The sequence below is a fragment of the Myotis daubentonii genome, chromosome 13 (genome assembly GCF_963259705.1).
Source record: "Myotis daubentonii chromosome 13, mMyoDau2.1, whole genome shotgun sequence".
NCBI classification, from domain to species: Eukaryota; Metazoa; Chordata; class Mammalia; order Chiroptera; family Vespertilionidae; genus Myotis; species Myotis daubentonii.
Window position 1 is genome coordinate 7960698 of NC_081852.1, and position 27397 is coordinate 7988094.

The following is a 27397-nucleotide window of genomic DNA, read 5'->3' on the forward strand; positions in this document are numbered from 1 at the left end:
GCTAACTTAAGATTCATAAAATACAGATATTTTATTGAATATAAAAATTTTTGTTACCAGTGTACTACTAACCAAAGGTTATCACATTTACATGTGATAGAATATTTTGTTACAAGGTACTTTTACAAATACACACAACTATGGCTGTTAGACTTTTAATGGAGGGACGTACAAAATGCATCAATGCAAAAGACTTTTACATACTAATTAGCAAAGTGATTAGTGTAAATGTAGGAATACACAGTGTTAAACCTCGAAAACTACAAAGTTTCCTGCAACCTAAAATAATGGAAAGGCTCCTTAACGTTTTTACCCACCACCTTTATTAAAGTTCCAAATGGTGTCTGGGGGAGATAAAATAATAGAGGGCTTTTTCCAGCCACGGTTCAAGAATTCCAATGAAGCTGTATGGCAAACGGCACTGTTAAGACTGAAATTTCCCCAAAGGGGCTTCTAGATGATAACATCAAACACTTTAAAAGTATTTCCAATACCATACACCAGGGCAAGTTGAGTGGCTTAATTTAGAAGCCTGGAAAGCAGCTTATCAAAGAATTTAAAAACAAATCCCATCTCTCTCCTACAGAGAAACTTTTTAAATCGTGGGCATGACTTTAAGGATTTTGAGAAAACACCAGTTTTCATAAAGCTTCAATAAACACCCCAAGGCACAAGTGTTCAGAACAGCCAGCTCACTGCACTTTTAGAGGTAAAGGTACAAGGTACACTGCTTGCAGTAAGGATATTTAATTTATCCCTAGTTAAAAGCACCAAGTGTTAATGTCAAGCTCAACTTCCATTTACACAGGATACACCAATAACCAACGCTTAGGATAATGAATAGTTCAAGTACTATATTTCCAACATGTTTTGCCGTTTGCTCTCTGGTTAATCGGCACTGGGGCTCTTTTGCTTGCATTTCTTCAGAATATTTTCAAATAGGTTAGGATTACCCAGAATATCATCTTAAAGCAATTTAGAGCTTTTCTAAAAGAGCTCACTAGATAATTTAATAACACTTAAGGAAATAAATAAAAAATTTGCAGTAGCTTTAATTTCTTACAAAAGAAAATGTAGAATCTGACCTGTGGGTTAAATGTTTTGTAATTAATGTCAAAAATTGCCAAGATGTTGGCACACATTTTGGTTTACCAAAAAAAAAAAAAAGAAATCACTATTCTCAAGGTTATTTGTGTGAAATATGCTATATATTACTTAAACAGAAGAAATAATGACTTCCACCACTAATGGGAAAAAACCCACGGCAAGGGAAGCATCTAAAGAAGAGTAACCAAAAGGTTAAGAAAGTTGACTAGCTTTAAATCAACACCTTGATTATAGAACTCTTTCGTTTTTAAAACTACAGTTTTAATATACTAACAACAACACAATCTAAGGAGCCACGGAGACTTGTGAAAGAAATATCCACCAAGATACTGTGTTTCTTTCTAGTGTAGGGGTGAATTGTAAGAAGAAACTGAATCACCTCAGCATCAACAAACAGCCTTTTTCTTTTACACAGTAATTCATAAGTGATGACATTTCTCTTCACTAGTTCAAAATTAGACAGGAAAGGAACTAAACTGGCTGGTCACACCCAGAAACACAATGATTTGGCAAGCTGCAGTCACTCGGCTCATGGAAATGTGATGATTTGCAGAAATGTTGCTTGATTCTAGTACTCCATTCCTTCACATCTGTAAAGCAAGGTCCACAGATAAACAATCACTTCACTGTAGCATGAAAACATTTCTCCCCACCTTAAAAGCTCACTCATTTCTCAATAAGCTATTTGAATCCACACAGATTCCAAAAATTCCCGACAACTACATCATATCTTGAAATGCCACTTTCAAATATGTACTAGTTATTTCATAAAGCAAATTCAAGTGAAATACATGAAATGTTATTATCTCCCTCTCCCCTCATTTGCCTAATATTCATTCCCTTAATATGAATTTGGTTTAATGGGCAAAGTACGAGTTTATATATAAGAAAATAAGCTGTAAAATCTAATACGTACACTATTGGCATGTACCCACCTGTAGAGGAGTTCGATATAGCCACTTTTCTTTATCAACTTTAAGCTGCATACAGGCAAAGAGATCACAAACTGCTGGGAGGGCATAGTTATGCTCTGGGGGGAAGTTATGTTCCTCCTGCAGGGATGAATTAAGTAATACTTCCTGCAAGACAAAAAGATGAGTTGCTACAAATAATCTTCCCAATAATACAGTGTCAATAAGGAATAATGTAAGTGTTGGGCATTCTCTCTTTAAGAGCAAAGGTGACAATTGTTTCCTCTGCCCCTAATTTTTTCCCCATAAATAGCAATAAAACAGGCTGGCGTGTTTTGTGTATTTCTCCCCCTGCAGAATGGAGATTGTGAACCTGGAAAATGTTCAAAACTTTAGTCTGAATATTCACAAATCCTCCATTCTGTTGCTAATATTGTACCAAAATCAATACTTAAGCAGCTTAACACTTAACATGTTTAAGGATCTGGGCCATTTACAAGGTTTGGGATTAGGAAAGTAAAAACCTGTTAAATACATTTCAAATGGTGCTATTTTGATGTCTGCCCACCTTGGCCTTCTTTCGTAGGAGCCACTTGTCTTCTCCTGAGGATAACTGGCTGAGGTTTCCCGTCTTCTTTCCTGGCAAGACCCAGTCAGCTGTATTAAAGGGACACCAGGAAGTGGCCACCGGACTCATAAGCTTTTGTTTGCCAGCTCTATCTCTGGGATGTGCTTCTTTGCATGAGGGTATGATGAGCCACTCTGACAAGGAACTGTTCCTTATCATTTTGAAGGAATCAGCAAGTTTGGAAGCAGCCATTGCCTTTGATATTTTAGCTTGTTCTGCTGCATCTTTCCTGGAAGGACAGAGCCACATATTCAGGGAATCTGGATGCTTTTCTGATTCAAATTTTGGTTCCGCAGGCATACCATTTTTATCCTTTCCTTCTTTCTCCAGCAGCCACTTAGACATGGCTTCCTTCTCACAATTTTCATCACACACACACTCTGCAAAGCTTGTACAGGGCTCGTTGGCTTTGCAGACCTCCTCTACTTTATATGGGTCCGGATGGTTCTGGACAAGCCAATCCTCAATAACCATGCTGGGAGTGGACAAGGTTTTCTTGGCCTCACTGTGGTCATTCAGGCACTTCAGATTACCCAGGTTTTCAATCTCCACACCTTTGGGCTGGTTGCCCCGACAATTGGTACAGGAATCGGACTTGACAAGCCAATCATTCACATTGTAGGACTCATGGAACACCTGGAACAGGCGCTTAAACTTCTCACTGGTTTCACAGCTGCCATACCCAGGCTTCTCCAGCTTTGGAGAGTCCTGGTCAGTCAACAGCCAATCAGAAAGACTCATCTCATCTTGATCAAGAAGCTCTGGATCTTCAACCTTTTCAGTATTAATGGAGCATAAACTGGTGGTAGAACAGCTGTTACCCTTTTCATAATTTGGTTTTTCAGGAACAACTTCTTGTTGGCTCTTGTGGAGCCAGTTTTCCAAGCCCTTTAGGTTGCCCCAGACATTACTAAAGACACTGCAGGTTCTGGAGGAAGGCTAAGCAAAAAGTACACAATATTAGTTCACCGGAATAGCATGAGTGCTTTAGGATTCAATGATAACAGTCCCATTTGCCTATTCACTACATTGCCCAGTGTTTCTAAATTTAAGTATACAGAGACAAGGGATTTCTCTGTGGCAGTAATAAAATATTTGAGTACATAAAAAACATTTTCTGCAATTTAAAAAAATGGAAAATATTAAAGGCAAACTAAGAGAAAGCATTTGTAGCATAAATAGAAAAGAGAAATTAGTTCTACATAATATGCCTCTATGAATAAAGACAAAAGTGAGCAAAAGATATAATTAAGCAAATCATAGAAAAAGGCTAATAAATAGGAAAAATACTCAATTTCCTTAAAACAAAATTGTTATTTTGTGTCAAATTCACAAAAAAACTTTTAAGTACTCTTAGAGAAGTTTCAGGGAAGCAAATACAATCAATATTCTGCTGGGGGGAATTGATATCAATTTCCTGGAAAGCCAAGTTGGTAATATGTATCTAACTGTAATCTAAGAATGCCATTTCTAGGTATTTTCTCCTAAGGAACTAACAAAGAATTAGCTCCTGAATATTTAGAGGAACTTTATTTATATTCCCCACTAAAAAAAACCTGGAGATTAAAATTATAGCCAATCAATGAAACATTCTATTAAGGATTTTATGGAAGAAATTAAGTGACAGAGAAATATATTTTTAGTGAAAAAAAAAAACCTAATAGCCAAAACAGGACTTACAGTATAATTTTTTAAGTATATGTATGCATAGAAAAATCTATATATATAAAAGCCTAAGCCCTAACCTGTTTGGCTCAGTGGATAGAGCATCAGCCTGCGGACTGAAGGGTCCCAGGTTCGATTCCGGTCAAGGGCATGTACCTTGGTTGTGGGCACATCCCCAGTAGGGGGTGTGCAGGAGGCAGCTGATTGATGTTTCTCTCTCATCGGTGTTTTTAATTCTCTATCCCTCTCCCTTCCTCTCTGTAGGAAAACCAATAAAATTAAAAAAAAAAAAACCTAAGCAACCAGTCAACCAAACGACTGAACTACTGGTAGCTATGACTGACCACCAGGGGGCAGACGCTCAACGCAGGAGCAGCCCCGGGGTGGTCAGTGCGCTCCCACAGCGGGAGAGCCCCTCAGGTGACAAATGGGCACCAGATGCCAGGTTCATGGCTGGTGAGTGCAGCTGGGGCAGCACCAGCCTCTTCCACCTCCCCCACCTACATGGCAGTGGTGGCAGAGGCAGGCGCAGCGGGGCTGGGATGAGCAGGAGGCAGCGGGGCGACCAGCCTGGGCACGGCCATCTCCCCGGCCGCCTGCCGCTTTGCGCACTACTACAGGCTTTGCGCATGTCGGGGGATGTTGGACTGCCAGTTTCGGCCCTGCTGCAGGGATCGGGCCAAAACCAGCAGTCCGACATTCCCCAAGGGGTCCTGGATTGCGAGAGGGCGCAGGCCGCATCGGGCCTCTAGGGAAGTATATAAAAAAAAAGTTACAGTGGTTGTTTCTGCATATTGGGATTATTTGTATTTCTCTATATAGTTCTTTGTTTACTAAACTTTCTATGGTGAAGAAATGTCACTATTGTAATTTAAAGTTATTAAAAATACATGTTTCTAGACCAGAACTAAAAACTCAACAGAGATATACCCAGCCGTGGGCAAACTACGGCCCGCGGGCCGGATCCTGCCCATTTGAAATGAATAAAACTAAAAAAAAAAAAAAAAAGACCGTACCCTTTTATGTAATGATGTTTACTTTGAATTTGTATTAGTTCACACAAACACTCCATCCATGCTTTTGTTCTGGCCCTCCAGTCCAGTTTAAGGACCCATTGTGGCCCTCGAGTCAAAAAGTTTGCCCACCCCTGTACTAACCCCATCTACTACTACATCTACCTCAGAAATAAAAAAGCAACAACATACCTGACTACTCTCAAAGGTCTGCTTTTGGTTGAGCCAGTCCTGGAGATTGGTGCTGGGTGTGTAAGGAGCTGGATGACCATTGGTCGGTTTGCTTCCAAGAAGCCATTCACTGAGAGGGACAGCTGTGGTGCTGGATGCTGACTTCTGCTAATCACATAACAAGGCAATGAATGTCAAATGCAGTAGAAAGTTCAGGAAAGCAGGAGACCTAAACTATCTAATCTTGGCTTGCCACTAACTCTTCACAAATTACATGACTTCCTTAAGCCTCCATATTCACAATTATAAATGAAGGAGTACGGCTGAGTTCCAGGGTTCTTTCTCAACTCACAATGTCTAGAAACCTATATTTGAATTGCCTTTAGAAGTAAATTAAATCTATGAATTATAAAGAAAAGGATCCCCAAGAGAGAACCAACTCAAGCAGAGAGCTAATGACAATTTTTGTTTGTTTGTTTGTTGTTGGTTTTTTTGTTTTGTTTCTTTTGAACAACATACAGTGCTATTGGGGGACCAACCCATGGGACAGGTATAAAGAAATTAGCCCACCGGCTGTTACATTATGCATCTGCTCTCAATCGCTGATCGCTAGTAGGATTTTTTTTTCAAGGCCTGGGAGTGGGGGAAAATGTAGAGTTAGTGCTTAATGGGTACAGAGTTTTTATTTGGAATAATGAAAGTGTTTTTATTTTTTTTTTACATTGCTTTTATTTTTAATTGTTTTATTGCTTAAAGTATTACAAAGAGTATTACATATGTCTCCTTTTTTTCCCCGCCCTTAACAATCCCCCGGCCTCCCCTACCCCCAGTGTCTTATGTCCATTGGTTATGCTTATATGCATGCATACAAGTCCTTCGGTTGATCTCTTACCCCTGCCCCCCACCCACCCCCCCCAACCCTCCCCAGCCTTCCCGCTGTAGTTTGACAGTCTGTTCGAGGCAGCTCTGCCTCTGTTTCTATTTTTGTTCATACGTTTATAATGGTCTTTAATCCTCACCCGAGGATATTTTGCCATTGATTTTGAGAGAATGGAAGGGAAGGAGACAGAGAGAAACATCCATGTGAGAGACACACAGATTGGTTGCCTCCCGCATGCACCCCAACCAGGGATGGAGATATGAAGCCTGCAACTGAGGTCCATGTCCTTAACTAGCATCGAACCCTGGACCCTTCACTACACAGGCCAATGTTCTATCCAGTGATCCAAACCGGCTAGGGCTGATGATAATTTCTTATGAACTAACTGATAATAACTTTCTGTTACTCAACACCTATTAAACATCTAAATTTCTATTTGACAGTCCATCCCAAAGGAAGAATTTAATTGCATAAACTAGCCCATTACCTTTTTACAAATAAATGGAAGCAAAAAAAAAAAAAAGTGATTCACTTAAACCCAAAAGAAATATTAGCCAAGTAATAAATCAGTTATCAGAAACAAAATTACATTTTACCTGCTCTAGCAATGGGATAAGTCCTCTTTTCTCCATGAAGGGCCCAATATTGGATGAGCTAGCATGAGCCATCAACTGCTCAGGAATTTGCTATAAAATAAAAGCAAAGTAATCATATTTATTAATGTTAACTTTCATATCAAAAAGTGAAATTGTAATTCATAATTTCAAAAATATTAAGCAAAGCATTACCATTTCTATAGAATATTCTTTACACTAAATTCAATGATTTACAATGTAGTTATCAAATCTGAGAAATCTCTATTTACTACATAACATCATATAAGAAATTTCACCACAATTGGTAGTATTACTACTTTTCACAAGACCCAAATGAGACCATGTTTGCTTCTTTATATGAAAGACCATTCAAGCCATAAATTTTATAAGAAATATGTCAAAGGTTTTAATACCAGGTGAATTCTTGAGATTATCCATGAGTCAATACCACATCCCAAGAACTACCAGGCTAATGCCCTGTCGTCTTAATCGGAATGTGAAATTTCTGAAGTTCACCGAATTCTCTAGAAAGCCAGTATTCAAAGTAAAAATGTGATGTTTTTAGTACCACGTGTGCGGCCACAGACCTGAGCAGCACACTATGAACCATCTGAGATCAGTATTACTCACGATGGTCTTGAGGGACCCAAACGTGGTGATGGCCTGGCGCAGAGCAGTTGTGTCTGCTTCAAAGAATAGGACAGTCGAATCTTCAGGTTTGAGGGTCAAATTGCCCAGTCTGGAGAAAAAAATAAATAAAATCTGGCTATTTTAAAGAAATATCTAGTTCAACTTCATCCAAAGCAAAAGCCAAATTGTGAATTATCTGAAATGACTGTACTTTTCTAAGACTCTCAACCAAAGATAGATCACTTAACCATGCACCAAGTATAATACTAAACATATAAAACAAGATGATCTTATCACAGGAACAGAGAAGTCAAGTTAAATCCAACAGGTGCAATGAGTTACAAAAGTGACTTTTTTTTTTAATACACCAAAGTCAAAATGCCAAAAATCAAAACAAGCAAAGGTAGTCTTTACCTCTCCAGGCACACGGACACTTGGTTGGCTAGATCTTTGTTTTGGGTGCACTCCAGTTGATGAATAAGACAATTGAACTGGCCCAGTAACTATAAGAAAAATGAAACCACCTTGCCACAATGATACAAAAAGCACCAAATATATCCAAGTTAACAAACAGCACTTGAGATTAAACTTTTATCTGATGCCACAATATAGGAAAGACATTCTCTAGAAACCAGCCACCTTACCCAGTAGAGCTGCTGGGCCTGCTGCTGAAGTGTCTCCTCTTTAAGCTGATAGATGAGATCTACCTGTTCATATAACCACACCTCCCGGCTTCGAAGGCATTCCAAGTGACGGCTTATGCAGCTGTGAATCTGGGCTTTGATCTAGGAAACACATACATATTAATATTAGCTTCATTACTGTTATTTATTTATTTTTAAATATATGTTATTGATTTTTTACAGAGAGGAAGGGAGAGGGATAGAGGATTAGAAACATCCATCAGCTGCCTCCTGCACACTCCCTACTGGGGATATGCCCACAACCAAGGTACATGCCCTTGACCGGAATCAAACCTGGGACCCTTGAGTCCGCAGACTGACGCTCTATCCACTGAGCCAAACCGGTTAGGGCAGCTTCACTATTGTTATAAGCCCAAATAATTATTTCCCACTGAACAGTGAGGTTCTAAAACTTTTGGGAGTCACAAATTCTTTTGGCTATCCAATGACATTTCCCCAGAAAAATGCACATACTAAAAATTGTACCTATAATTTCTGGGCTTAGTGTCCCCAAAGCCCCAAGGACCCATTTTAAGAATTCCAGCCAAAAAAGTATACCTAAGCTCTAAAATCTCCCCACAATACTAAGAGGCCAGGTTAATTTTGGGTGTTCTAAAATAATCAAGAGAAAATATAAGGATATGTCAGGTAATACTGATCCCCCTCAGTGTTTCATATAATTTGAAAACCTATAGTTTTATAAATTTACAAGTGTAATAAGATAAGACTATTGACTTAATAGCTAGCCTTTATCTCTTTTCTCATCTTACAAATGAGCAACCCATTGACGACGGTAGACCAATTTGATAAAGAGATGTGCCACTGTATGTCAATAACCAGAGAGCACTAGGATAGACAGTTTAAGTAAAATTGTAAAGTAAATGTTTCTGGAAGCATAAACAGTGATTCAAAGAGGGGTAAATATAAAATCCTAAGGAAAAAAAAATCAAAACAGTTATAAAGTATCAATGAGAACCCCTTTTTAAAAAACTACTTTAGCCCTAGCCAGTTTGGCTGAGTGGATAGAGTGCCAGCCTGGGGACTGAAGGGGCCCAGGTTCGATTCCAGTCAAGGGCACATACCCGGGTTGTGGGCTCAATCCCCAGTAGGGGGCGTGCAAGTGACAGCCAATCAATGATTCTCTCTCATCATTGATTTCTCTCTCATCATTGATTTCTCTCTCTCTCTCTCTCTCTCTCTCTCTCTCTCTCTCTCTCTCGTTCCCTTCCTCTCTGAAATCAGTAAAAATATATATATTTTTAAAAACTATTTTAAAACACATTTTTCTGTATAATAAAGTATTTCAAAGTCATGTAATACCACTTGGTCTCCCCAGTTACCAGAAGAATACTATTAAGTCAATGGAACAAACATATTTCATTCTGGCTTACTCTGACAGTCATTCACACAACCATGGCACCACCAAAACCATGCAATCAACAAGTTAAAAAATGTTAGGGGACAGGATCTTGTGCCATCCTTTATGCACCCAGGATACAGATGAACAGTAAGTATACTGCTCATTCGTTTTTGGGGGGGTTTTTTTGGATGGCAGTGCTTGGCACAGGGACTGCAAAGAAGAGCAATCAAAAATGCATGCTGAACTAATTCTCTTGGTACAAACTTTTCCAAACCCTTCTAACATCTGTATTTCCCTTTGGAATCAAAGACATCAACATTTCAGGCAGACCATGGGAGGCATGGGGTGAAACTTCTTGGTTGGCACTGAGAAGCCAAAACTTGGCCGTGAGAAAAGCACACATTATACCTCTCGCAAGTTATCTTTAATTTGCTGTTCAGCCCGGAGAACTCCACCAATGGCAAGCTCCAAGTCCCTCTGTGCATCACGACACCTCAGAAGGGGTTCTCTCTTACTGAAGCCATTCTGGTCCTGTGAGGTACTCATTTTCACTGTTCCTTAAAAAAAACACAAAAAACAGAACAATTCAAACTGCACCATCATTACAACCAGAAACCACCTTTCAATCCCGAAATGATCATTCCATCCAGCTCCCAGTTACCAACTGTTTAGATTACTTCCAACACAGGACCTAGCACATAGCAAACTCTTTATACACATATACATATACATATACATATACATATACATATACATATACATATACATATACATACACATATACATATACATATACATGCATATTTTTTTAATTGATTTCAGAGCAAGAGGGAAAGATAGAAACATCAATGGTGAGAATCATTGATAGGCTGCTTCCTGCACGACCCCTACTGGGGATGGAGGTCACAATCCCAGCATGTGCCCTTGACCAGAATTAAACCTGGGGCCCTTCAGTTCACAGGTCGATGCTCTATCCACTGAGCAAAATCGGCTAGGGCCACAGCAAACTCTTAATAAATACTCCCTCCTCTCCATGCCCACCACTATTGTGTTCCTGCCACAAAATTCTATGCATCTAACTTTAGTGACACTTTACATGTGAACAGGTATTTCTGGAATAAACACAACAATTTTTCTGAATCAATAAGGCATACAGCCTCCAAAAAGTTCAAAGAATATTAGAGTGTAAGTTTCTATTTATAACACACATGAAGTCAGTTTAAGTCACGTGTTTTTATTTTGCAGATTTAGAGATGAAGATTAAAAGGTCTACAAGGATCCATAATTACAGTACTTTGAAAAACAGCTGCAAAAAAAAAAAAAAAAAAAGCTTAGTAACAGTTTAGAACGTTGTATAGATCTGACAAGTACCTAAATTTTGGGGGGACAGAATTTTAATTTATTCTCTCTTTTCTTTATGTATATTTTTTAAATTTAGGGACAACTTAGAGATGCCTTCATAGCTAGGAAGCTCTCCAGAATGTAAATCTAAAATAACAAATTCATAGGATTTTGACATAAGGGAGGTTCTTACAGTGATTAGTGTAGCAAACTACAGAGAATTCTATACTAAGCTTAGGTTTACAAGAGATAAGAAATAGATGTGGAAAGAATAGCACATAACCAATGATATATCAAACTGGGAGACAAGAGAGTCCGAAATGCAATGAAGCAGAGCTTGACAGAGCCACGAGTTTCTATCCTGGATAGATGTAGAAGCACAGCTGTGCTTTTGTTTTGTTTTTAATCCTCGCCCGAGGATATTTTTCCATTGATTATTAGAGAGAGTGGAAGAGAGAGGGAAAGACAGAGAAATATCGACTGGTTGCCTCCTGCATGAGCCCCAACCAGGGCCTGGGCCAGGGAGGAGCCTGCAACCAAGTTACATGCATGCCCTTGACCAGAATTGAACCTGGGACCCTTCAGTCTGCAGACCAACATTCTATCCACTGAGCCAACTAGATAGGGCCACAGAGGGTTTTTAAACACTTAGAAAAGAAAGCAGTGATCACTGTAGCCCAGCATGGGTTCACTAAGCCCTAACCTACTTCCTTCTTGGATAGTTTTACTAAACTATCCAATGTAATGTAGACCAAGCATGTCAAAACTCGCGGCCCACAACATAACGGTATGTAAGAAACCTTTTAATAAAAATTTCCTAACTTAATTTTTACAATATCCTGTTATACATAATTATTAATAACGAACTATAACGTTCGCTGACTGATGACTATAATCGTGTTGCATTTATTTCCCTTACACGCTTTACGCACAGGCGCACCATTTCTCTCCACTAATACTAGCAGCGAATATTTTAGCAGCCGATGGCCACCTCATTAGTCTTGGACTCACTTGTTTGGTGTGCGCAACAGGAAATATTTTGGTTTCGGAGAACAAGAAAAATAGGTTTATTTGCGTTATGCGTATTAATGTGTGCAGTTATTCAGTGTCTGGTAAGTTAATGTTCAAGAAGAAATATTAACTTTTATTAAAATGTTCTATTATTTTATGTTAACGATGACTCATTTATTTCAGCCCTTTGTATTCAGCATGTCTCTTATCGAAATAAACCTACGTTTCTATGAAAATTAAAGCTTTTGTTTTTTGTGGCCACATAAAGTTAAACCTTTATTTGGCCCGTGTTAGCCTTTGAGTTTGACATGCTTGTTGTAGACACAACATATCTGGACAATAGTAAGACCTGTGACAAGGTTGTATGCTATCTTTGTGGACAAAGTGAATATGGGCTAAATAGAAACACAATTAAATTAAATCATAATTTTTTTACACAGTACTCAAAGGATAATGGACTGAAGCCAGTCTGTAAAGTTTTCAGAGGTATGTCCCTGTTTTCCTCAACTGAACTTGAATTGGGGAAGAGTACAACATTTTTTTTTTTTTTTGGAGGGCGAGGGGGAGTATAAATTTTTAAAAGGATGGAGATTTTTAACTGAAAGTGAGCCCTATATGAGATAGCAGTGTGCTGGGTCTGAGGGGGAAATAATCTACATACCATTTGAATGATTTCATCAAAAGTATAGTGTTTGTCATAGGAACATTTGTTCTATGTTTATTAGACTATATTTGAAATTTTTCTGAATAACACACTTTAGAAAGCATTTAGAAAAGGGAAAGAGACCTCAAAACCATGAAAAATTTCTCCGGAAGGGAAGCTGTTTAACCTTGATAAGAGAAGTCTCTTCTCAAATATTTGGAGACATTTCAAAGAGAAGAATTACACTTACTCAAAATAAGCCAAAGTGGGGGGCGGAGTATTAATAGGAGGCATTGGAGGCAATACATGAAAGAACTTCCCACCAGTCCTGAGGGCAATGACCTTTGAGAAGCCAGCTTCCAACAGAACAGCAGCCTACTCAATGCAGTCCTGGGCATGGCTGCTGCTCACCTGGAACACAGGGAACGCTGGCTTAACCTGCGTCTTCAGGCCTAGCTTAGGGCCAAGCGGCTAGCTAGAAGCAGGAAAGGGACAAACTTGTGTGATCCCCACCCTCTGAAACAAAACAGAGAGCAAGAAGCCCAACAGGCTTCCTTTTGACCATTCAGCAAAAGATTCACATTCAGGAACTGCAGACTTCCTATAAGAAACTGAACGCTACAGGACACTTCCCGACTTCACCTTATTTTGTTGCCTCAATCTGTTTCCCCAGGATTTGACAGGAATCCTTGAAATGCTTTCCAACCCTTGAAATATCAAGCTGTACCTACTTTGCCGCCTTCCTTTTTCATACTGCAAGTTGCCCTGTTTTAAGTGTAGACATTAGTGCACACTTGACACATACTGTAGGGACTTTGAAAAGCCTGCAATAAGCCCAGTGAGAGAAAGTATCACATGATCTCACTCACATGTGCAATCTAAAGAACAAAATAAACTGATAAATAAAACAGATCCAGAAATGTAGAAATAGGGAACAGATTGATGGCTGTCAGAGGGAAGGTCAGAGTGGTATGTGGGTGGGTGGGAAGAGATTAACCAAAGAACTTATATGCATAACCAACCCATGACACAGACAATAGGGTGGTGAAGGCCTGGAGTGAGGGCAGGCTAAAAGGGGGAGGGGGTGGGGTGGGGAGAGGGTACAACTGTATTACTTTCAACAATAAAGGTAAATTTAAAACAAAAAATGAAAAAGCCTGGCTAACACAAGTGAAATGTTGCCTCAGACTTGCATCACCACGAGTTGCTTCACTTTGTACTTAGGTTATATGCAAGGCATGTTTAGCCATCTTTCAAATGTATTAACCAAATTTCCCACTCTTAGGTCCTCAATATTTATGTGAAATGCCACAATGCCTGGCACAGTATAAAATGTAATCAATAAAATGAAATTAAAATGTTGTTTCATGATGTCAAAACCCTGAAGTTCTAGATCATATGGGAGACCAATTCAAATGCATAGAGCACTGACTGTATGTGTTACTAGATCCCTAAAGTCTTCTCATTGAATCACAAACACTATACAACTGCCTAGTAGAATATGGCAGAAGTACACAAGTTGGATTTTTCTTATCACTTATGAACAGAAGGTAGGATGAGATTTAAAAGTTATAAAACTGATTTTTCCCCACATACTTATCAAGTTTTCAAATTAAAATGAGTGCTATTCTTTAAAACAGTCATCTTCTTAGGCCTGGCCGGGTTGCTCAGTGGTTGAGTCAACCCATGAGCAAGGTCATGGTTCAGATCCTGGTTGGGACATATGCCTGGATTTCCGGCTTGATCCCCGTGAAGGGCTTAGGGGGAGGGGACGATCAACAATTCTCTATCATCATTTATGTTTCTATCTCTCTCTCCCTCTCCCTTCCTCTCTAAAAATCAAGAAAAAAATATTTTTTTAAAAAACAGTCATCTTGTTAGAACAAGGTCTTCAGAGCCCATTTGTCAGCTACTAAGAAAACCTGTTTTCTTTTTTTAAAATATGCTTTTATTGATTTTAGAGGAGGGGGAAACATCAATTGTCTGCCTCCTGCACTCCCCCCACCCCCCGCTACACAAACACACATACACACACTGAGGATGAGCCTACAACCCAGGCATGTGCTCTGACTGGGAATCAAACCCAACTTTTTGGTGCATGAGACGATGCTCATCCTACTGAGCAACACTGGCCAGGGCGCCTGTTTCATTTCTTACAGCCAGTCCCAGGGCGCTGTCCCTTTGCTGCCCTTGGCTCTGCCACTCCTCCCTATGGGCAGTAGCTTCCACCGCCCAGATCGCAAGATGGGCGCTGTGTAATGCTTGCCCTCGTGCACTGCAGGGAGGAAGAAGCCCCTACACAGATGGACTCAAATCACAATGTGGTGAAGCCTCATTTAGTTTTATGAAATGCCACATCCAGAGGGACTTGTTCGAGGTAACTAGTTCATATAACCGTTTTCAACAATTCACCATTTGTAGTGCCAGTGAAGCAAGGGTAAAGGTTAACAGATAACTCTGGGGTTGGACAAACCAGACTTCCAGCTTCATTTGCGAGCTTGAAACCCATGAAGCTACTTAATTTCTCTGGCCTCAATATCCCCTGGAAAAAAAATGGAGAAAATAACAGGCTACAAAGAGACGCAGTAAAGTTAAAGTGAGACATTACCTTTCTATAAACACTTAACCCCGCCCCTGCATACTGTACTTTTTAATACTGCATTTATTGCTATTATGTGTACCTGATCTGTGGGAACCTCAGGAACCTCCACCTTTGGACTATAGAAAGCAGCACTGACGCTAGAACAGGCTTTGAAGTGAGGAGGCCCTGACTTATAATCATTTAGCCATTCATTAACTAAATAGTCTAAACTAAATATGCACACTTTTGCCTGTTTTCTAACCTATAAAAAGACTGGACCAAATCAGCTCTAATTCTAAAATTCAAATCAATGAAAGACTACTAAAAAAGTCTTTTCATATTCGCCTTTATAATCCAAACTACAGCCCTACCACCACCTTCCAAAGAGGACTGCCTTAAGCAGATATTTTTTCAAGACAGAGTTAAAATTTTAAGTGCTTCCTAAAACGTCCTTGCCTCTTGCCTCTAGGATCCTGTCCTAAATTGTGGGGGAGGGAAAAGAGGGAGAAACACACATACCCTACAAACAAGAGAGGATTTCCACGAACTATATATGCCCTATTTGCACAAAGCTTTGCACAAATCTACTTATCAAGTCCGAACAGAGATCAGGGAACCAAAACTGAGCAACTAACCACAAATGAAGCTGAGTCATTATCTTATGGTTTAACCATAAAATTTCCAGACTTATGATCCACGTGTAACTGACACAAACCACAATTTGAGGTTGGAAAAAACGTTGCCATCTCTTTAGTACACTACTGTCATTTTATAGGTGAAGCCACAAAGGCCCAGATAGTTTAAATGAGCCTGGGAAGGGCCACAGCCATGAGGGGAAATATGGTTTCTTAAGGTCTAGTCCTGGATTCTCTCTCTGACCAGCTTGTTCTTCCTTCAGTGTATTATCACCCAAAAGTTATTTTTATTTACCAACACTAAAAATTAACATTCCAAAACACATTCCAATTACCATTCAAATAATAACATCTAAATTACTATTGGAATACTTCCATTAAGATTCTCAGTCCAAAAAAAAAAGATTCAGTCCGTTTTCATAGCCCTCAGTAAGTTATGACAATTTTCAGAACCTTCTTCCTTAAATAATGTGAACAAAATAAACAGTACATTTGCATATCAGAATAATCCAAGCACTGCCAAACACAGTGCCAAGTGTAAAGGACAGCAGCAAGAGCCCTAGGTTCTGATCTCACACCTGTACAACAACCACTCAGAGTTCCATTTGTCTATCTGAATGAAGGTGTGGGAGGGATCATCTCCAACTGCAGCTTCCAGCTGTTTGTTTTCCCACCTATTCCTCTTCTCAAAAAAATGAAAAGGATGTCCACTTTTTATTTTCCTGGCATCTGAATCATTGCTAGAAGACCAACCCCTTAAAACATACAGTTCCTCATGTTGTGGTGACCCCCAATTTCATTGTTACAAATTGAACATAATTAAAGCATAGTGATCAATCACAAAAACAATATGTAATTATATATGTGTTTTCTGATGGTCTTAGGCGCCCCCTGTGAATGGGGTCGCGACCCACAGGTTGAGAACCGCTGCCTTAAAACATAATCCACAAGATACCTCTTGCTCTATGGATTACTAAATTCAAAAAACTGCCAATTTGATTACCTTTGATGAAGCTATATATAAACAGGGGTGGGCAAAAAGTAGGTTTTTCAGTTGTAAGTACCCAAAAGTTTATTCTTCCACTATTATCTATTAATTATTGTATTACTTATTTGTATTACAACTGTAAACCTACTTTTGCCCACCATGTATTTGACCATAGATACAAATTTTCAGAAAAAAAAAACTATAAAACAGTAATATTCCACATTCAATTTTACCTTGAGACATTTCTTTTACTTCACACGTTCCTTCAGTTAAAAAGAAAATTAAAGGTTGTTTTTTATGTCACATTCATTAACTCAAGGGTTATATGTATCTTATTTTAGCCCCAAACCGGTTTTTTTTATTTTTTTTATTTTTTGGAGATTAATTCTGTATTTTTTTATTAACCCCAACCCACTTTTTTAAAAATATACATTTTTTTTTTCACTGATTCCAGAGAGGAAGGGAGAGGGAAAGAGAGAGAAACATCAAGGATGAGAATAATTGATTGGCTGCCTCCTGCATGGCCCCGGCTCCTAGTGGGGACTAAGCCCACAACCCCGGCAGGTGCCCTGACCAGGAATCCAACCATAACCTCCAAGCACTGGGCCAGGCTGGCCCGCCCCAGCCCACTTTTCTTTATTAAGACAAGTTGTTTATGAAATTCGGGATCTGATTCCCAGTAATTTTTAAAACCACGCAAATAAAAGTTAATGCCTTAAACAAAAATAAATTCACAAGAGCATATTTTAAGGTTGGCACTTCCGAGGTTACTGAACTCAGATTTGTCTACCTTTATACAATTATGAGCAATCAACCCCAGATAATCAACTTTCGGGAACAGTAACTGAAAACTGACCACAAAATTGGTTTTTACCATCCAATGCCAAGAAGGTTTATCTAGTTTCAAAAGCAACAGTTACTCAAGCGACTTTCCAGGTTCCCCAAATACTTCCTAGAGAGCCAGTGTCGCTACGAAGCCCTGGGTTCCAAGCAGGCTCGGTCACCGCTCAGCACGCATGCGCAGCCCGGCGCAAGTCGCCCCTCCCCCACCCCCCCAGGCCGTAGGCCAGCCGGCCACAGGGGCCCTGCTGCGATCCTGAGATCCTGAGCCGCCAAACGTACCTGAAGACCAGGGCCCCTGGAGCCGCCAGGAGCCGCCAGGAGAGCCGGAGGCTGCTTTATCCAGGACCTGGGTATGGAAGGTCTCCGCCCATGGATTACACCACGCCCCGCTGACTGATGGGAGCCAGCAGAAAAGTGTGGGGGCCGGAAGCTCCGCCCACACAGGCCGCCCACTCCGAAGGGCCTCCCCCTCCCCCCAGCCTCCAGCGAGGTTAAGGCGTGGCTGCAGCAACTCCTGGGCTAGGCAACTCCATCCCTGGCCAGTGCTCTGGGCAAAGCCAGTTCCAAGAGCCCCGCCGCCTCTCCGCCCTCTCCGGCGTGTTGGTGTCTGTGGTAGTGAGTGACACCGATCGGCAGAACAAGGAGGGTGGGCGAGGTAGAAAGCCGCGGCTGCCTAGCAAAGGACAATGGCAGGGTGGGACCTTGCCCCCAGGTGACCTTTCCTCCCCTAGCAGATCACTGGTCATGCAGTCAGGACCACTGACCTTTCCTCCCCAGAGATAACTTCTAGGCCTCAGATGTACATCAACTCCAAGCCCAGAGAAGCAGCAAAACCAGGCAAGCGCCACCAAGGCTGAGCTCATGACCAGTTGTATTAGATAATGACCCCTAACCTGGCACCCACAAATCAATCAGTGGAGACCTCGGCCCTGAAAGGACACACCTTTAAGATCTTCCCCTGAGATGGGACCTCCCCTAAAATCTCAACCCTTAAAACCCTTAGAAAGGAAGACCCAGTGCCTCTCCCTCCCAGGAGCAGCCGGCTCCTTTCCCTTCCCCCCTTTCCCTTCCCCCAGGCTCCTTACCATTTCCTTCCTCACTCCCAAACTCCAAGGGCCCTTCATTACCTCTATAACTTGTTTCCTAAACCCATTTCTTATACAAATTACTCCTTTTACCTCTTTTCCAAATAAATGTTCTCTTATAGTTTGAGTCATGGCTCTGAATTCTTTCCTAGCCAGGTCCAACAACCCACAACATATCCGCCCAACCCTCCACGCGCCAAATTGTCAAGACATTTACGATTTAAGGATTTTACTGCTAATCATTACAGAGAAATAACAAACTTGGAGGTAAGTCAGAGGCTTGCCGAGTTATTAGAATGTTCCTGGTCAATAGCTTAAGATCCTCTCTGAGATTGTAACATTCAGTTAGGGGCAAAAATAGAATATTTGGGGACTAGCTATGGTTATGGAAATAATAATGCTCTGTTAACCACGATTGCCTTGTGTTGGTTAAAGAAAGGACATTCTAACCTGGCTAGAAGTTATATGTCTCTGGGACCGGGGAGTCAACCTTGGAATGTGGTCCAGTCTCATTCAAGAACTATTATCATAGGAAGATTAACAACCTTGTAGCCCAAACAATGGAGTCCCACCCCAGCCCACACTGCCTACTTCCCCATGCAATCTCTGTCCTACCCTATATAAGCAACGGCTATGGGGGGGGGGGGGGCTACAGAGCAGACTTTTGTGGATGACGTGCTGCTCTCACATTGGTGGCAGTATTAGAATAAACACTCATATATGATTCAACCCTGTCTTTGCTTAATTGGCTCAAGTAGTGACAGGCAGTGCAGACCCACTAATTGTCTGGTTACAAGCCCAGCTGGGGGTTCAGCCCTCAGCTTGTTTCAGGCTCTCAGACATCTCCTCACATCTCTGAAACACCTGACCTTAATTCCCCCTTTCCCACCACTGCACACACACACACACACTACCACAAGGCCTCAGTCCAGTGATACTTTAACACTCATGGATGCTTTTCACTGAACAAAAGTTGACTGAGCACCTCCAGATGCCAAGCACTATTCTAGGTGCTGTGACTACAGAAGTGAAATTGAGAGTACTATACAATACACAGTCGGTACAAAAATGGACCTATTTTGGTACAAAACCTGGCTCCACTTAAATGCTGTATAACCTTAGGCAAGTCACAACCAATCTGCCTCAGATCCCCCATCAGGTGTGTGTGTGTCTCTTTCTCTTTCCCTCCCTTCCTACCTCCCCCACTTCCTCTCTTTCTAAAATTCAATAAAAACACCCTCCAGTGAAGATTTTTTTAAAAAGAAAGGGGTACACTAAAGGCCATCATCCTCAATTAAGCATCCCTCAGATTTCAGATAACAGAGTTTGTGGAGGAGCCTGCTTTATCTGAGATGCACAGTTTCTTGGATCCCATTTCAGGCATTCAGTACCAAACATACTGAGAAAACAATTTCAAAGTACTAGTACTTTCACTGGATAACATTTTGTTAAGATACAAGAAAAAAAACCTAGACATACCACTGAATGATGAAAAGTTAAAATTCAATGGCTAGAAAGAAGAAATTTTTCAGTCTATCCTATATAATAAAAGCCTAATATGCTGTGTCCAGTCATCTGTTCAACCAATCAAAGCATAATATGCTAATGATAAGCTAAGGCTGCTCAACCTCTGACTATGATGTGCACTGACCACCAGGGGGCAGAAGCTCCGACTGGTAGGTCAGCTTGCTGCTGGAGTCTGGCTGATCAGGACTGAGCGAGATGGGCCAAACAGGCCCTGGAGCCCTCCCACGGTCCCTCTCCGCCTGGCCAACCTCCCATGTCCCTCCCTGGCCCTGATCATGCACCAGTGGGTTCCCCTGGCCTGGCCTGTGGGATGGGGCCGAAACCACCTCTCTGACCCTCAGCCTGGCCTGCACCTTCTCACAATCTGGGACCCCTGGGAGATGTCAGAGAGCCTGTTTTGGCCCCATCCCGCAGGCCAGGGACCTGACTGGCACACCAGCCTCTAGTTAAAATATAACTGATGCTGATGGGAGTGAAACCAATGCCTGGCTCAGAGTAGCAGCAGCACCGCGGCCGCAGGGGGTTTCTCTGGCCAGTGTCTCTCCATCTGCTCTACAGCATGGGGAATATCTTTGGGAACCTCTTCAAGGGCCTTTTTGGCAAAAAAAGAAATGCGCATTCACATGGTGGGCCTAGACCAGCTGTGGGCAAACTACGACCCACGGGCTGAATCCGGCCCGCGGAGCCATAAGAGTGGAGGGTTCTCTTGCTCTCCCCTCCGCTCCTTCACCAGCAGCAGTGTTAACATGGCAACGTAGGGAAACACGGCCGCAGCTCCTTCTTCTGAGTCCAGTTTAAGAACCCATTGTGGCCCTCGAGTCAAAAAGTTTGCCCACCCCTGGCCTAGACGCTGCGGGAAGACCACCATCCTATACAAACTGAAGCTGGGTGAGATCCTGACCACCCTCCGCACCATAGGTTTCAACGTGGAGACTGTGGAGTATAAGAACATCAGCTTCCCTGTGTGGGAGGTGGGTGGCCAGGACAAGACCCGATCTCTGTGGCACCACTACTTCCAAAACACACAAGGTCTCATCGTGGTTGACAGCAATGACCGAGAGCATGTGAACGAGGCTCGAGAAAAGCTTATGAGGATGCTGTCCTGCTCAAGTTCGCAAACAAGCAGGACCTCCCCAATGCCATGAACGCAGTTGAGATCACGGACAAGCTGGGCCTCCACTCTCTGCGCCATAGGAACTGGTCCATTCAGGCTACCTGTGCCACCAGTAGTGACGGGCTCTATGAGGGACTGGACTGGCTGTCCAATCAGCTCCGGAACCAGAAGTGAACCGAACTCCTCTCTTCCCCCTCACTCCCTCCTTCACCCGTGCTTTCCTCTCATGTGGCAGATGTGCCCCTGTGGTGTGAGTGACAGAAGCTGTCTCCATGGTGGGTCCCAGTGTGCTTCATCATGCTGTACATGTGCAGACGCAGCCTGCATCCAGGTTTTTATTTAATGTAAATAGTTCTTGTTTCCAATGAGGCAGTTTCTGGTACTCCTATGCAATATTACTCAGCTTTTTTTTATTGTTAAAAAAAAAAAAAGAATCAACCCACTGTTTAGTACTGAGAAGGGCGGGGCCTCTAGGAGTTGCTGTGAGATCACATCAACGCTCCTCCTCTGGGCTTTAAATCTGTGTTGAGATCCATTTTGGTGGTTGGTTTTTAACCCAAACTCAGTGCATTTTTTATAATATAAATACAAGGTAAGGAGACATTTTAACACAGAGAAGGGAGAAATGTGCTTAGTGTAGGTTCTGCAGTAACAGCTTGAGTCCAGTCTGCCTGTGGTCTGTCTCCCATCTGGAGCGTGCAGTGGGCAGAACCAGCCACAATACATTCTGCATGGTCACTTATGGTCCCTGATTGGCTTTGTCTTGCTGGGTCATATGCATCCCATAACGTTTGTGCTTGTACCTGCGCTTACACCACTGCCCATGGGGGTGCGCTGGGGGCTGCGGCCACCACTCAGGCCCCTTGGAGGGACCCCAGCCTTCCCTTCGGGCAGTGTGGGTCAGCGTAGGTGCTTTGGTGGGACCACTCTGGCCAGAACGGGAGACCCCCATGGTCCCTACACACACTCACTTGCTCCAGGTTGTCTGGGTCTCACCAGTAGGAATGCAGACAGGTGACTGGTCATCTTAGAGCCTAGCTCCTCAGAGCCCCCGTCCACATGTGCTTTCACTCCCTCAGCCTGCAAGGGTCAGGTTGCCATCAAAAACAATCTCTACTTTTTTCTTTTGTATTTTGATAAACACTGAAGAAACTAAGAGCTGTTAAAATTTACCTTGGGGAAAACCTCAGAACTGGTTTATCTGGTGTTGTGGAACCTCTTACTGTTTTCAATACACAATTAGTAATCAACTGTTTTGTATACTTGTTTTCAGTTTTCATTTCGACAAACAAGCAGTGTAATTATAGTTATTAGAATAAAATCTCTTAACTAAAAAAAGTGTGTATGTATATATGTGCATATATATATGTATACATATATATATACATATATATCTGATGCCAAGAACTTTCATCTCTTTTATGTGCCCTATAAAATGGTCCCAATGTTGACCTTCACCTACATAATCAGTGGTCTCTACTGGTATGCCCTTTCTAAAAGATCCTGACCAAAACTTCACTAAATGCTCCAGCTCTCCCTCATTTGAATTCCCACAAAGTTAACAATTACAGAGTCAGTGTCTATTCTGTCAGCTTATGCCAGCTTTACTGTTACTACAACGATGTGATTTTTTAAAATATTACATAAACATAAAAGGACTGGAGAAAATAATAGAAATCTATTAGAATTCTGCAATTAGACCAACTTGCAAGCACCTCCTCATTCCCTTAAATTGCATTATTTGCCCTTGGATCTTTATAAAATTTTTAGATTCTATAAAGGAAAAATTCATAAAGCAGTTTACTTCTCTTCTGCTTCAAGATTTTTATGCTGTCTCATTTCCTAGCAGATCAGCTCATCTAGAGAGAGCACAAATTATAATTCTCCAATGGCTTCACACTTGCCTACAGGATAAAGTACAAATTTCTTATAAAGGCAATATAATTCTCTATTTTCTGGTTTCAGCCTGACTCTTCTGCAGTCTCCCGAGAGCAGCCCCCACACCGTGATCTGGCAGACAGCTTGTTCCATGCACAGTCCAGGTTAGTTCACCTTGTCCAGCCTGGCTCTCCTATTCTCTCTGCCAGCAATGCCAGTTGCTTCCTGTCCATTTTTCTGACTAAGCTCAAGTCATAGCCACTACTAAACTTTTCCTGACCAAGCACCCCAATTCCTCAATTGCTTTGGCCAATAAAGTTAGCTGATGCTTCCTCTGTATAGGTTTACAGCACGATACCTGTAACACATGTTACCTTTATTGTTACATTGGATAATGTCTGCCTCCTTAGCCTGAGAGCTCTCCAAGAGAAGGGACAATGTCTTATTTGGCTTTGCATACCCTAATGCTGAACAGATAGCCTGGTATCAGTACCTTGGCATTACCAACTCCCTCACATTCTAGGTGCACTATTGAATTGACAGAAAGAGAATAGTGTCCCTGGAGTTGTGAAATGCTGTGGCCCTAAACTCAACAGAGGCTTAATACATGTTTGCTAAGTGGATGGATGAATAAATGATAAACAAATGCTTAAATTCAGACCAGCTACAATAAGTATGGTATAGTTCTGCTTTAAGTATAGATAATCAACTTGGTCTTCCACTAAGACTTTCATTAGTTCAGGAAGGTTTTTCAGAAGTAGAAATGTTTCTAACTATTACTTTTAGTTTGCTTTCAAACAAAATAAAACTGACAAGGGTATTGCCACTGAAACCAGGATTCTAGGACAAACACTGAGATAAAGTGTCTTTTCTGATGCCAGACCCGTCAAAGCTCAGCTAAACAGATCCACAAGCACCAGCAGGTTTGTCAGTTAAAGGGGAAACATTACTGTATTTACAGCCAACTCTGGATCTTTTTCTCAGATTCTGCAGTGCCAAACATGCCAGCTGACATCACAGAAGTTTTGGTAGGCTTTCAGAACTGGGCTGTGCCCTAACTTCAACTTGAAACTTCTTACCATAATATAGTCAAGGATAAGAAAACATGTTATTTATCTATCATCATAGTAATAATACTATTTTATTCCTGATTTTATATGGTAAGCATCTTGTGGTTTTCCCCACATAAGTAAACAAGTGATAAAATATTTTCCTTCCTCCCTATGCCAAATAAAACTCAATGCTGTATATACCCAAGATTATGTTCTCATGCAATCTGTAATTATTCAAGTATTAAAAGACTCAACTTCTTATCTATGACCAAACAGACAAGCAAAAAGTTTAAACCTATTTTGTCAGTTATTCACTCCTTCACTGAACTGAATTGTTAAATTCAGTTAAGATTTTATGTATTCATTCAACAAATATGTATGGAGTGGCCTAAGCTGACATATACAGTGATAGTCCATGAGGACATAATGGTGAACTTGCCACCTAGAGGAGAATTTGTGCAAAACTAAGCAGAAAATACTAATTCTATAAAACAAGAAACTGATTTAAAAATCCATCAGCAGCAATAAGTGGCTCTGAATGTCTTCCTTACACTTACTCTCTGAGGAAAATTATTATAAGCCACTAGTCAATAGGCTCTCAGATGGTGGGAAGGGTATGTGTCAAAATGTCCAGCCGAAACCGGTTTGGCTCAGTGGATAGAGCGTCGGCCTGCGGACTGAGGGGTCCCGGGTTCAATTCCGGTCAAGGGCATGTACCTGGGTTGCCGGCATATCCCCAGTAGGAGATGTGCAGGAAGCAGCTGATCGATGATTCTCTCTCATTGATGTTTCTAACTCTCTCTCTCTCCCTTCCTCTCTGTAAAAAATCAATAAAATATATTTTTTAAAAAAAATGTCCTGTGCAATTTTATGAAGCCGACACCGGTTCCTGAGCCTGTGGCACAGCTGAGCTGATTTTGTAAAGTAGGGGTGGGGAGTCCTGAAATAAGTTCTTTCCTCCCAGCTTGAAAATCATCTTCCTTTCCTTACACGGCTCCCCATGCATCTCCACTTTTGAAATACCTGTTTGTCCAAAATGAATAATGTAATTGAAAAGATTTATTTAGACACAAAATATAATAAAACTTTCGACTGCTAGGATTTTTCCATAGGGACCCAGAGAACAAAAATTCCATAGAAGCGCGGGAAGAAGTAAAATATAAGAAATGTGACCGAGCTAGACTTTACAAATATTATCTCACTTAATTATTTAACAAATGTGCAAGCTAGCAAACCTCGGAAAGTGCAAACCGGGCTCCTGGCCCAAGCACAAGGCGCATGCACCCTGCCCACCTCCACGGAAGCACCTGGTCGTCTTCCTCAGGGGTCGCCGTTCTTTACATTCAGAAATGCCACACCAGGGCGGCATCGCTGCCAGGAGCCGGCTCTGACTACCTGCCTCCTCCCCCGACCGTGTCCAATGAACCCGTGGGCGACCCCGTGGGCGGTGCAGGGACGCGCGGGGAGCCACGGGGACTAGGCGGCAGCCCCAGGCGACAGGTGCAGAGCCCCGCCGAGCCCGAGCCCGCACCGACTCCCGGGTGGGCTACTTCCTCCCGCCCCCCCCCCCCCGCAAGCACGCAGCTCCACGGAAGGGAGGGCTGTGTGCTCGGTCACTCTATTCCCAACACCCTGACCCACAGGCACTGGGCCAAGGCCTCCGGGGGGAGCGCATCAGCGAGTGAGCGAGCCTCGCTCCGCTCCTCCGTACGGAGGGCACCGACATCCCCCTCGGGGCCGTGGGACAATTAGACGAGGCCGCAGGTAGCGCTGTGCTGCCACACAAAGGGCCGAAAAGTATAGCCTTCCTCACGTCTCCACAAGATTCATGTGTTCTGGGCGCTCCGGGAAAATGGGCTCTCCTCCCCCCCCCCCCCCACCCCCACCCCCGAGAGACAGCGGGGGGCGAGCAAAACACACCGAGTCAACGCCAGGGAGGGGGCGGGAGCCAGGCGGGCGGCGAGGAGGGGGCCGAGAGGGTAGGGAGGGCAGGGAGAGGGGCCCGGGGGGCAGGGAGGGCAGGGGGAGGGGGCCGGGAGGGCAAGGGGAGGGGGCCGGGAGGGCAGGAAGAGGGGCCCGGAGGCAGGGAGGGCAGGGAGAGGGGCCCGGGGGGCCGGGAGGGCAGGGGGAGGGGGCCGGGAGGGCAGGAGGAGGGGGCCCGGGGGGCAGGAAGAGGGGCCCGGGGGCAGGGAGGGCAGGGAGAGGGGCCCGGGGGGCCGGGAGGGCAGGGGGAGGGGGCCGGGAGGGCAGGAGGAGGGGGCCCGGGGGGCAGGGAGGGCAGGGGGAGGGGGCCGGGAGGGCAGGAGGAGGGGGCCTGGCGGGCAGGGAGGGCAGGAGGAGGGGGCCCGGGGGGCAGGGAGGGCAGGAGGGAGGGGACCAGCGGCCAGGGAGGAGGGGGCAAGGAGGGCAGGAGGAGGGGGCAGGGAGGCCAAGGGAGGGGGCGTCGGGGAGCAGCAGGCAGGCCCGGGCCGGCGTGTCGAGGAAGAGTCCGGCCCCTCGGGAGGAGGCGCGCCCGGCCTCCCCGCCACTCGGTTCTTACCGACTACAAACGCGACTCCGGGCGATCCGAGGGGACCTTCGCTGCAGAGACACCGCCTGACACACGCCGAGGGCCGAAAGGCAGAGTTCTCGCGATAGCACAACCTTCCCCTCCCGTCTCTCGCGCACATCTGACAGTCTCGCGAGAGCTCTACTCGGGCCAGCCCCCAGCCCCCGTCTGCCCTCCAGAGGGCGCAGAGCGCAGGCGCACAATCTTGCCTGTGCTCCGGGTCAGTGTCCTCTCGCCCTCCCTGAATAAATTAGAACAAATGGAACAAACGTTTGTTGAAGGCACGCTTTGTACCGAGTAATATCCTGAGTGATCTGGTTACATCACATGTCCTCAAAGGCGGCTGTTACTTAGCCTTAGCGTACAGGTACAATAAATGTCAGAAGACACAAAAGGACAAATGCTGTATGATTCCACTTATACGAGGTACTAGAGTAGCTAAATTTATAGAGACAGAAAATACCTCGCCACAGGCTTGGGAAAGGCGAATTATTGTTTAATGGGTAC

The 27397-nt window shown here is 43.0% G+C and overlaps 1 protein-coding gene and 1 pseudogene across 8 annotated transcripts; one reads left to right on the forward strand and one right to left on the reverse strand.

Annotated features, from left to right (window-relative positions):
- Window positions 1-139: 139 nt before the first annotated feature.
- NCOA4 (nuclear receptor coactivator 4) lies at window positions 140-27023 on the reverse strand. 8 transcript variants are annotated; one of them, XM_059662107.1, is made up of 10 exons: window positions 26882-27023; window positions 10053-10201; window positions 8246-8386; window positions 8016-8104; window positions 7602-7710; window positions 6972-7061; window positions 5517-5663; window positions 2587-3585; window positions 2043-2186; window positions 140-1697 (listed from the first exon to the last, which is right to left on the reverse strand). In XM_059662107.1, the coding sequence occupies exons 1-10, from the start codon at window positions 27009-27011 to the stop codon at window positions 1692-1694; spliced, it is 2004 nt and encodes a 667-aa protein (XP_059518090.1). In that variant the 5' UTR covers window positions 27012-27023; the 3' UTR covers window positions 140-1691. The 8 variants fall into 8 exon arrangements, with proteins under 8 accessions (XP_059518090.1, XP_059518093.1, XP_059518088.1 ...); XM_059662110.1 differs by lacking the exon at window positions 26882-27023 and adding an exon at window positions 17966-18090; XM_059662105.1 differs by lacking the exon at window positions 26882-27023 and adding an exon at window positions 12890-13020.
- Window positions 20783-21874, forward strand: LOC132214732 (ADP-ribosylation factor 1-like; annotated as a pseudogene).
- Window positions 27024-27397: the final 374 nt, after the last annotated feature.

Coding starts and splice junctions, on each gene's coding strand:
- NCOA4 (XM_059662107.1), bottom strand. CDS start 27,011: ATGTGCGCGAGAGACGGGAGGGGAAGGTTGTGCTATCGCGAGAACTCT. Junction 7,711..8,015: donor GTGTCCGTGTGCCTGGAGAG/GTAAAGACTACC, acceptor TTTTTTCTCCAG/ACTGGGCAATTTGACCCTCA. Junction 3,586..5,516: donor AGACCTTTGAGAGTAGTCAG/GTATGTTGTTGC, acceptor CTTTTTGCTTAG/CCTTCCTCCAGAACCTGCAG.